Source organism: Phycodurus eques, chromosome 19, assembly GCF_024500275.1.
Source record: "Phycodurus eques isolate BA_2022a chromosome 19, UOR_Pequ_1.1, whole genome shotgun sequence".
Lineage (NCBI taxonomy): Eukaryota > Metazoa > Chordata > Actinopteri > Syngnathiformes > Syngnathidae > Phycodurus > Phycodurus eques.
The window spans coordinates 17,982,990-17,993,751 of NC_084543.1; the positions used below are offsets into that span (position 1 = coordinate 17,982,990).

Consider the following 10,762-nt stretch of genomic DNA (forward strand, 5'->3'; position numbering starts at 1 on the left):
TATTTTGAAATGCCACATCAGATTTGGGTGAGACCTCTTTTGTTGGAGACCTGGGGTGGTGCACTGTATATGAGTGCAGTCCAATTACCATTTATTTTTCATAAGATAGAAAATAAACTCCATTTTTTTTAAATGCATCTCACGATTCGATGACAATAACCTTGCTGGTTGCATTCCTTAACCGAAAAGCACTGCAAACGGTTCCTTTCGACAATCAGCTGACACCTGGCGCGTCCAATCCGATTTCAGGGGGTCCAGTGCTACCCCGCCCTCCCGTCTGGCTCCGCCCCTGCTTCCCAGAAGCCGACTGGATTAAAATGGCCGCCTCGAACCACAATGCAATGCGGTTTCCAAGCCCGACTGGACAGTTTCTCGCCCACCCGCACGTCACGTGACCATTCGGCGACGCCACGGCGCAAATACAGGCGTTGCAATTCTTAGACAAAAGAGCAATTTTATAATTGAACGCAAATTATTCTCATTTACTCCGTCGTGGGTGTTTTTCCAAATGATCAAATCGCGCGTTCGTGACACAAAGTTTGTCCAAGTGCAGTGGCCGTACATCGTTCGCCGCAGATGTACTTTTTTTTTAATTTTTTCTTTTTTCTTCTTCTCTCCACCTCAAACTCAATTCTCCTGAATTATGTACCGAACGTGCTGAATCCTCGTCGCAGTACGTCCGTTACTAATGTGCTGCATTTAACCTCATTCGTTGAATCTCCGTGTCGGGTTGAAGCTTCTCGGCCTCGCTGACTTTAGCCTTAGCTAGCTGGACGCTAACAAAAGAAAGAACGAACGAAAGAGAGAAAGAGAGAGCGAGCCACAACGTCAAGTACTGGACGCTGTTTACAAGATGCAGACTCCAATTGGCTTTCGCACAGCAGGTTTGTTGACTTCTTGTTTTTTTTTTCCTTCCCCCCCATTTTGAACAACATTGGTTTGTTTATTTTCGGTTACTATATGACATTAAGGCGGCACAGTGACCAACTGGTTCGCCTCACTTTTCCGCCCGTGTGGAGTTTGCATGCTCTCCCCGTGCCTGGGTGACTTTTCTCCGGGTTGACCGAAGACTCTCAATTGCCCGTCGGTGGGAAAGTGAGCGCGAAGGGTTGTTTGTTCGTATGTGCCCTGCGATTGGCTGGCGACCGGTTCAGGGTGTGCCCCGCCTCCCGCCCCGAAGATAGCTGGGATGGGCGCCAGCACGCCCGCGACCCCACTGAGGAGAAGCGGAATGGAGAATGGATTATGGTTACGATTATTATTAGCAAGGCAGTGTTGCCACAGTTACCTTGAAAAAGCCCATTTCTGATCCCAGCCAACAAAAAAGTATGTTGCTGTATGATGTTTTTATTCCATGTCGAAGCATAAATACATTGACATGAGATTTCATTTTTTGTTTTGTTTTTACAGTGCCATAAAGCAACAATGCTAGGGAAAAAAACTGTTCAAATGTAATTTTATAGAATTGGGTTCTTGATGATTGTCTACGTCAACAGTAATAAAAGTAGCTTTTTTTCCCCATATCACATTGTAATATCGTATCGCTCCCAAATTGAATCATATCGAATCGTTTCACCTTTTAAAGAAATCGTTCTTTTTTTTCTTCTATCGAATCGCAACCCTTGTATGTATGTATGTATCGAATTGGCTTCACGCCTGAGATTCGCAACTCCAAAAAGGGCGGGCACTCTGAACTGTTTGGCGACAGTCAGAAGGCGGAGGGAGGCAACCCTCTCGTCCGCCGGGGTGAACCCCAACGTGCGTGTGCCGAGTCGGGCGGGCGACTATATGCACACCTGCTTGGCGCCTCTTACGTGGGCAACTCCAGAGTGGAAGAGACTCCAACCCCTCTCCAGAAGACTGGTACTAGAGGCCAAGCCATGTGTGGAGGCGAGCCCGACTATATCAAGTCGGAACTTCTCAACCTCACGCACTAGCTCGGCGCTCTCCTTCGAGCCCCGGCTCCAGAAGGGGGGCCCCGGTTATCCTGCCAGTTCATAATTGTAAAAATGGATTACTCGGAAAAGGATTTGTATCAGAATGTTCTATTTTAAACACTGTACGATCACACTGTTACAGTATGGAATTTAGTTTGTTTTATAGATAAATTATTTTGTCAATATAGTCAGCCAGAGGTGCAAGGATGCAAAGTTATCAATCTCCTTCCACCATCGTACCTGTAATTATTATTATTTTTTTTTGCACATTAAGCAATTACTAAAACTGCCTTCTACCATCGGAAGAACATATTCAGAGTGAAGAGTGCATGTGTCAAGCAGACCAGGAGAAGCTCATCCATGCTTTTATCTGAAGTGGACTTGACTATTGTAATGGTCCTCTGACTGGACTCCCTAAAAAGAGCATTAAACAGCTGCAGCTCATTCAGAATGCTGCGACCCGGGTTCTGACCAGTACAAAGAGGTCAGAGCATATAAGTCTTTACACTGGCTCCCAGATTTTGAACTGTGTTGGCGACGCAGAGGAAGATATTTCAGCGAGAGAGGACCTTTCACAGACGGAGGACAATGTTACCGATGATCCAGATTGTCAATTTTCCGACGATGAGGAGGATTCAGAGGAGGAGTCTGCCGTTGTCTCGCCATCAGATGAAAACCAAGGAATGCGGCAATCATCATCCACAGAGGTCCATGTTCAAAACTCTTCATTTTTCTCACACTTTTGAGAGCATTTCCACTTTTAAATATTTCTTGCACTGTATGCTGTTTTAATTGTACTTTTATTCCCCCCCCCCCCCCTCTATTTTAAATGTTTGTTTTTAAATGCTTTTAATCATGTAAAGCCCATTGAGTTGTGAAATGCGCTATATAAATAAATTTGCTTGCTTTTGTAATATAACACATACATTAAACGTCAAAATGGATTCCTAGGAAAATGATTAAAAAAAACTGTACGATCACACTTTGGTCATATGGAATTTATTTTGTTTTGTAATCTAAGAGTAGAAACGATTCAATATTTTGTTAATGTAATTAGCCAGAGCTGCTGGGAATGCAAAGTTCTAAATGTCCTTCCGCCATCGTTCCTGTCATACTGTGTTGCGTGTTTTTGTTTGCACATTAAGGACGACAGTCCTGTTTTTGTTTGAATTCCTCACGAAAAACAACAACAACGAGATTGTTCCACACGTTTTTGAGGTTGTAGGGTGAAAGCTCGAGCTGGCTCGCGCTGTGGACCGAATGGGTGTCAAAATGGGGCAATGAAATGTTTCCTCCTGCTTTTTAACTCTTTTAGCACCATAATAATAGATATATTTATTAGTCTCGCAGCTTTCAGGGGCAGTTTGAATGATTATCATTGCACGAAGTAGCGAGGAGTTACGCTAATTTAAAGTACACATACGCTGCGGTGTGATCCCCGTCGTTTTAAAAGGCTGAATAAGTGTGGATGTTAACGGCATTAGAGGGGTCCTTAAACGTCACGTAAGAATTGATTTGACTAGACCATTTTCTTGTCTTGCAGACATCAGTGAAGATCTCCGTCCTGACCAGCAGAGGCCAGAGCACCCCCACATTAAAAAAGAGGAAGAGCACTGCCTCATCAAAGAGGAGGGGGATATCACTAAGTTGCCATCAACTACTGTCCCTTTGAAGACTGAAGATGAAGGTCCAAGTGAGGAGAGCAGAAGGGCGGAGCCTTCTAGCACTTGGAGCTCTAGTCAACATATGACAACTGAAGCTGATGGAGACCACTGTGACGAATCACAAACAGATGGCCTCTTAGCTCCAATATCAGATAGTGATGACATGTCACACACTCCTCACACTGATGATGATGATGATGATGATGATGATGATGATGATGATGAAGTGTCTAAAGGTCACATTGGAGACAAACGCTGGAAATGTTCTCAGTGCGGGAAAACGTTTGGCTACAAGTCTATTTTGAAAAGGCATGTGATGAGCCACACTGGAGAGAAACCTTTTGCCTGCTCAGATTGTGGTAAACGATACGCTGACAAGGGCTACTTAAAAATACACACAAGAAAACACACTGGCGAGAAACCGTTTGATTGCTCCGTTTGCGGTCAAATGTTCACTCGAAAGGGGGACTTAAAAATACACACAAGAACACACACTGGTGAGAAACCTTTTGCCTGCTTGGATTGTGGTCAAACATTTGCTCAAGAGGGACATTTAAAAAGACACACAAGAACACACACTGGTGAGAAACCTTTTTTCTGCTCCGTTTGTAGTCAAAGATTCACTCAAGAGGGAAGCTTAAAAAGACACACAAGAATCCACACCGGTGAGAAACCTTTTGTCTGCGCAGATTGCGGTCAAAGATTCACTCAAGAGGGAAGCTTAAAAATACACACAAGAACACACACTGGAGAGAAATATTTTGTCTGCTCAGATTGTGGTCAGAGATTCTCCCGAAAGTCCAGCTTAGAAATACACACGAGAACACACACCGGAGAGAAACCTTTTGCCTGCTCGGTTTGCGGCGCAAGATTCTCTGAAAAGAGGAACTTAAGACGCCACAAAGGAACTCACACCGGTGAGAAACCTTTTGCTTGCTCAGTTTGTGGGCAAAGATTTACCATGAAGGGGTATTTGAAAGTACATATAAGAAAACACACCGGTGAGAAACCTTTCGCCTGCTCAGTTTGCGGTCAAAGATTTACTACAAAGGGTTATTTGAAAATACACACTCGAACGCACACTGGTGAGAAACCTTTTGCCTGCTCAGTTTGTGGTAAAAGATTCTCTAAAAAGGGAACCTTGACAACACACACAAAATCGCACACTGAACAGAAGCCTTTTGCGTGCTCAGCTTGCGGTCAAAGATTTTCCCGTAAGGTTCGGCCCAAGACGCACAAGTGTGCCGGTGAGATGAGCGACGATCAAGAAGCTTTAAATGAATATGTGAATGTTTAATATTAAAAGTGAATTTCATCATACAAAAGTGGCCATTCGTATATTATATCTCGCATCTTTTATTTGATCTACTTGTCGCCTTTGTGTCTTCTAAAAGCCTCCTGTGGATAGATTTTGACAATTAGCACTGGTGCCAAAATACTTGCATGCGGTTTGTCCAATGATTGTTATGTCCATTTCGAATAAGAGAACGATTGATTGAAGTAGGGTGAAAAAAAACTTACTTCAACTAACGTTTAGTGGAAAGGCGAAAAAGTTTGAATACAAATCCTGAATAAAGTACTTTTCAAACTTAAACGTGGAATTTTATTCCCCATGATGTTCCCTTTGGGTCAGTTATTGCATTTTACCCTAGGATTCTGGTTGCCCAGATTCCTGACGAGCCTCGCTTTCCTTTTTGGTTGATAGAGTTCAAAGGAGTGGGTTTTTCACAAAGCAATCAATCTCATCAATCTCTCAAGCTTCCGGAGGTGCTGACAGTCGACACTTCGTAGCTGGGATGGATGCTTTGCCGGATTGACGGAAGTTTCTGTTGCATCTCCGTAGGCTTGCCGGGCCCGCCAAAGCTGACTTCTTACATTTTCCGTTGAATGCAGATGTGTCACAACCTGAACATTTGTGCTGTAACACTTGAGACCGGTCTTGGTCTTGGTCTTCAGACCACATTTTGAAGGTCTTGGTTTTGTCACAGCCTTGGACTCCCAAAAGTCCTGTTCTTCTGTAAGTCTTGGACTGGCCGGTCTCTGGATTTTTTTTGCAGATCCTCTCCAGTTCTGTCAGGTTGGAAGTTGAACGCTGGTGGGCGGCCATCAGGCCACTCTGCCATAAAGCCCCGACCGGTGGAGGGCTGCAGTGATGGTTGACTTTCTAGAACTTTCTCCCATCTCCCGACTGCATCTCTGGAGCTCAGCCACAAGTGATCTTTGGGTTCTTCTTGACCTCTCTCACCAAGGCTCTTCTCCCCCGATTGCTCAGTTTGCGTTACCGGACATCCATTGTTTCATCTCGACGAGACAAGAAGCCACCACGTGAGAGCAGTCGCGTGGGTTGGTTCGTTTTCATCGCATCTATAGCTGAGTATCATCGGCATAACAGCGAATGTTAATCTGATATTTGCGTGTGATATCACCAAGCGCCATTATAGACAGTAAATACTGGAAGGGAAAAAAAAAAAGAGAGCGCCGAGTACCGATCCCTGTGGGACTCCACGAATGACCATGGTGACGGTCATCGTTCAGATGTATACGGTCATTTTCTTCGGTTTCTTTTTCATTTTTAATGCCCTGCTACAAGTAAAGGCACAATTCAAATATAATGATGACAACAAAAATATCTGTTGAATTCAAGAGTCGCGATCTCGCCATTTTCCATTGGTTTCTTAAATAGCAACCACAATCGATGGGAATACGATTACGTTTAAGCATTTCAAAAAGGTATTATATATCGTTAAGTATTATGGAATCTACAATAAGTCATAACTTACGTTGGTGATGCACCAAACATTTGAATTTATTCATTTACGTGTTTATTATACTTTGATTGTAAATATTATTATTATATATATATATATATATATATATATATATATTTTTTTTTTTTAAAGATATCACGTTTTTTTATCTATCAATAACGTCTTATTTTATTGTATTTGTTCCAGCTCCCATACTGTGTAAAGGTATATCTCAATAAATAATACATTCGAATGTATTTATTCTAATTAATTGAGATGGGGGGCGAAATAACTTGTGCAACAGAAGCCTGCAGATGCGATTCATTCGCCGGAAAATGAAACGGTTCCACGACAAATTGGAGAACATGAAATCACATTTGCAGGCTTCTGTTGCTATGTTACCGTGTCTGCTGTTATATTCTAATTTATCGAGCTGGACCCTGCGATGTCATATGTATTTTAACGAGCACATGAACGATTACTTGAAGAAAAAAACCCAATGTAATAACTTGCACTTTTACATCTTTGCCGCTGGATGGCGGTGTAATTCAATCTGCTGTTACTTGCTCGATGCCACAGAATTGTGCGACAGTTCTCTCAAGCCCAAATCAAATCCAACGAAATGTGTGAAATGGAGACCATATTTTGCACTTAACATACTCTGAGATGAAATATTATTGAAATTATTTTTTGGGTTTCTTGGAGAAGACGTAAGCCAGGTTAGTAAAGGCCAGTGACCCCTTGTTTCGAGATCAGATACAACTAAAAGAGCCCACCGCGGTTAGATTAAGATATTTACCAGTTATATTGTACTAGTTATATTATTATAGAAGATATTTTACTATTTCATCTTTCAAAGGAATTCCGTGTAAAACTGTCCCCCATTGAGGCCAGATGAAATTACCGCCCCAATGTTGAAGCATCTTTCAGCGAGGAAAATCGACCAATACGTTGTTTTCCATTTGTGATTGCTAACTTCGATTGGCACGTTTGTCGACGAAAACATGACAAGCGCCCCCTAAATATCAGATGTTGGTGCCATTGTACGTATTGCGAGAGAGAGAGAGAGAGAGAGAGAGAGAGAGAGAGAGGAGTCGCCGCCGACATGACTAATACTGGGATCGGCGCCCATTCATACTTCCAAAGCTTAACTGGAAACACATATTATCCCGCTCGCCATTATATAAGTCGAAACCGTGTGTGTGTGTGTGTGCGTGCGTGCGTGTGATAGGTTAACTGGAGTACATGGAGGCAGAAGTTCACCAGTGAGTTCAGGCAGAGGTCATTCTCTCACTCCTCTTTCTTATTCTTCCTTTGCTCTCTCTTTGATTTTTTTTTCCCATCCTATATTTCCATTGATTGATTTATTCTGTCGTCTCGCCCCCGAAGGTGTGGCTATTTCGTCCTTATCACTTCTGAGCTCCCCATAATTGGGTTTTTAAATCCATAAACACACACGGGCAAAAAAAATAGGAGGGAGTGGCAATGTCTTCAGGGTTCGGCCTTAGGTCACTTGTACTCTAAACCTCTACCCCAAACATATGCACCCACTTAAACTGAAACTGTGTGGTAGCAGTTTCCATGGAGATTTTGTGTCGGTGGCCGATGCCAGCCAATGATATCTACCCCCCCCCCCCCCCCCCCCCCCCCCCCCCCCCCCCCCCCCCCGTGCGGGTGCTGGAGTGACACTTGGCTTCAGGAGTTAAGCGTGTACGAACGGGAGCCCTTCTTCAAAGAAAGACGAGGTGTCATAAATCGCGCGTGTTGACGGCGGGCAGCTTCCTGCTGCTCCTCCCTGTCTGGGCCGAAAGCCCATCGTGACAGACCAATGACAACCCGTACAATACACGTGGACCCCCCGACTGAACGCGGTCTGTAACTTCAGTTCCAATGTAGTCGTTCGCAAGTCATATGGAGCCTCTAAGGTCAAACGCAGTCTTTTCCTTGAGACTGGTTAACCTCTGATTCCGATTTCAAAACCCCTTTTTGGAAATAGAATTACCATAATATCAAACCCCAATTCCAATGCAGTGGGGACCTTGTCCATCCATCCATCCATCCATCCATCCATCCATTCTCAACACCGCTTATCCGGAGCCTATCCCAGCTGACTTCGACACACCGAACCGGTCGCCCAGGAATTGCACATATCGACACGGACGACCATTCGCACTCACGCTCACACCGTCACTGAATGGGAACCGAGCCCACGCTGGGACACCACAGAGACAAGATATTTCATGTTGAAATTGCTGAGCGTTTTTGTTTTTTGTTGGTGCAAATATTCTCTCATTTTGAATTTCATGCCTGTACAAGTTCCCAAACGCCCGGGAACACGGGGAAGTCGGGACTGGAAAAGTTGAGACATGCTCAAAAACTCTACCATGCAGCACAAAAGCCATATAGCAACGACACAAAGATCTGCTGCCAGCTTCTCGCTTATCTGAGATGGACTGACGCAAAGTGGACAAGTGTGCTGTGGTCTGATGAGTCTACATTTCCATTTGTTTTTGGAAATCATGGACGTCGTGTTCTATTCTATGGGCCAAGCAGGAAAAAGACCATACGGATCGTTATCAGCGCAAAGTTCAAAAGCCAGGTTCTGTGATGGTTTGGAGGCGTGTTAGTGCCCATGGCATGGGTAACTTGCAGATTTGTGAAGGCACCATTAATGCTGAAAGGAACATACGGGTCTTAGAGCGACATATGCTGCCATCCAAGCGACGTCTTTTTCAGGGACGTCCCTGTTTATTTCAGCAAGACAATGAATGCCAAGGCACATCCTGCACGTGTTACAGCAGCGTAGCTTTGTCGTAAGACTGGCCTGCCGGCATTCCAGACCTGTGTCTTTTGTTTTTTAATGCAGTACGTCATTGTAAAATTTGATTTCTAGCAAAATGATTATTTGTATCAGAATGCTTTAGCTCAAAGACTGTGCGATCGAACTGGCATAATATGGGATTTATTTTGTGTTGTAATATAAGAATAAATGAGATCAACTATTTTGTCAATATAGTCAGCTAGAGCTGCAAGGAATGCAAAAGCTCTCATTGTCCTTTCACCAACGTTCCTGTCACGACTGTGTTGCAGTTTTGTTTGGACACTAGGGACAAAAGAAAGTCCGTTTTTGTTTTAAATCCTCAGAAGAAAAAAAAAAATGAAAAAGAAATAAATAAACAACACTTCGAGCAAAAAGGTTTTCCTCATGTTTTTGAGATTGTAGGGTGAAAGCTGCAGCTGGCTACATGTGCGGACTGAATGGATGACAACAAGGAGGAATTGAAATGTCGGTATTTTGAGGGCAATCGCCTGTCAGCGACGTAAGAAAAAGGAACCATGAACTCGTTCATTTTCCGAATGGTGAATTTAGTTCAAAATTGTGAACTATGTTAACTACTATAACCTATGAGCTGAACGACCTCATTTTGGGAACGGTGAACTGAACTTTGGCCTACTTCGCGTAGAAAATGAACACTGCTATAAAGTATGTTTAATGCTACTGTAAAAAAAAAAAATCGGATTTGATTTGATTTTGATTTGATTTTAGCGAACCTATAAACACATGACAGTTATCCGTAATGACAAAAGTAATTTCAAAAGAAAGGAAAAGCAAAAGATGACTTCGTTCGGCACAGTTCCATCCATTTTTGTACCACTTCTCCTCACGCGGGTCCCGGGACGCCGCAGCCCATCCCAGCTGTCTTCGGGCAGGAGGCGGGGTACGCCCTGAACTGCTCGCCGGCCAATCGCGGGGCACGTACAAACAAACAACCGTTCGCACTCACATTCACACCTACGGGCAATTTGGAGTCTTCGATTTAGAGGCAAATCATACTGATCCAAATTAGCGTTTCATGGCATCTTTTAGTAGATGCTGGAATGACTTAAAAAAAATCAAATAAAAACTACATTTGGTGCCAAAATCAAAATGTGCGACCTTTTCAAACACTATTGTTTTTGTGCAAGCGAGGCCCAGAACGGAGTTCAACATCAGGCACATGCCGAGGGCCTCCCGCCCCCGCCTCCGCTATCAGATTGCGGTGTGCGGAGGTCACGGCCCCCCCTGCCGTGTCTTCGCCATCATGAAGTCGCGCAGGGCTCGCTCACGACAGCTGGCTGCAAGTGTGCGGCGATCTTCCATTTGGGTGGATGTGTTTGCACCTTGTAAAACGGGAGTTTGTTCCTTGATTATGTTAGTGTGTCCGAGAGTGAATTCTGGTATCCGATTCATCAATAGGACGGAGGAACATCGTCGCCTTCCCATAATGCGCATCAGCTCTGAGCGGGATTGCTTTGAAAAAACACCATGTTTTTTTTCGATATATTCTGTAATTCTGGCCACTACATTAGTCCCGACTCAGATGATTTGTCGTTCACTATTCAGGACTTTGATAGCGCTGCGTAAAAGGCTTTC

At 43.8% G+C, this 10,762-nt stretch overlaps 1 protein-coding gene across 1 annotated transcript; it reads left to right on the forward strand.

Moving 5' to 3' along the window:
* Positions 1 to 410: 410 nt before the first annotated feature.
* Positions 411 to 5,165, forward strand: LOC133417790 (gastrula zinc finger protein XlCGF57.1-like). The gene is made up of 2 exons (XM_061705898.1): positions 411 to 884; positions 3,481 to 5,165. Exons 1-2 carry the CDS (start codon positions 854 to 856, stop codon positions 4,896 to 4,898), a joined length of 1,449 nt encoding a protein of 482 aa, XP_061561882.1. The 5' UTR covers positions 411 to 853; the 3' UTR covers positions 4,899 to 5,165.
* Positions 5,166 to 10,762: the final 5,597 nt, after the last annotated feature.

Excerpts from the sequence above, each read along its gene's own strand:
- LOC133417790 (XM_061705898.1), top strand. The coding sequence starts at position 854 with ATGCAGACTCCAATTGGCTTTCGCACAGCAG. Across the intron at positions 885-3,480 it reads AATTGGCTTTCGCACAGCAG|ACATCAGTGAAGATCTCCGT; the intron begins GTTTGTTGACTT and ends CTTGTCTTGCAG.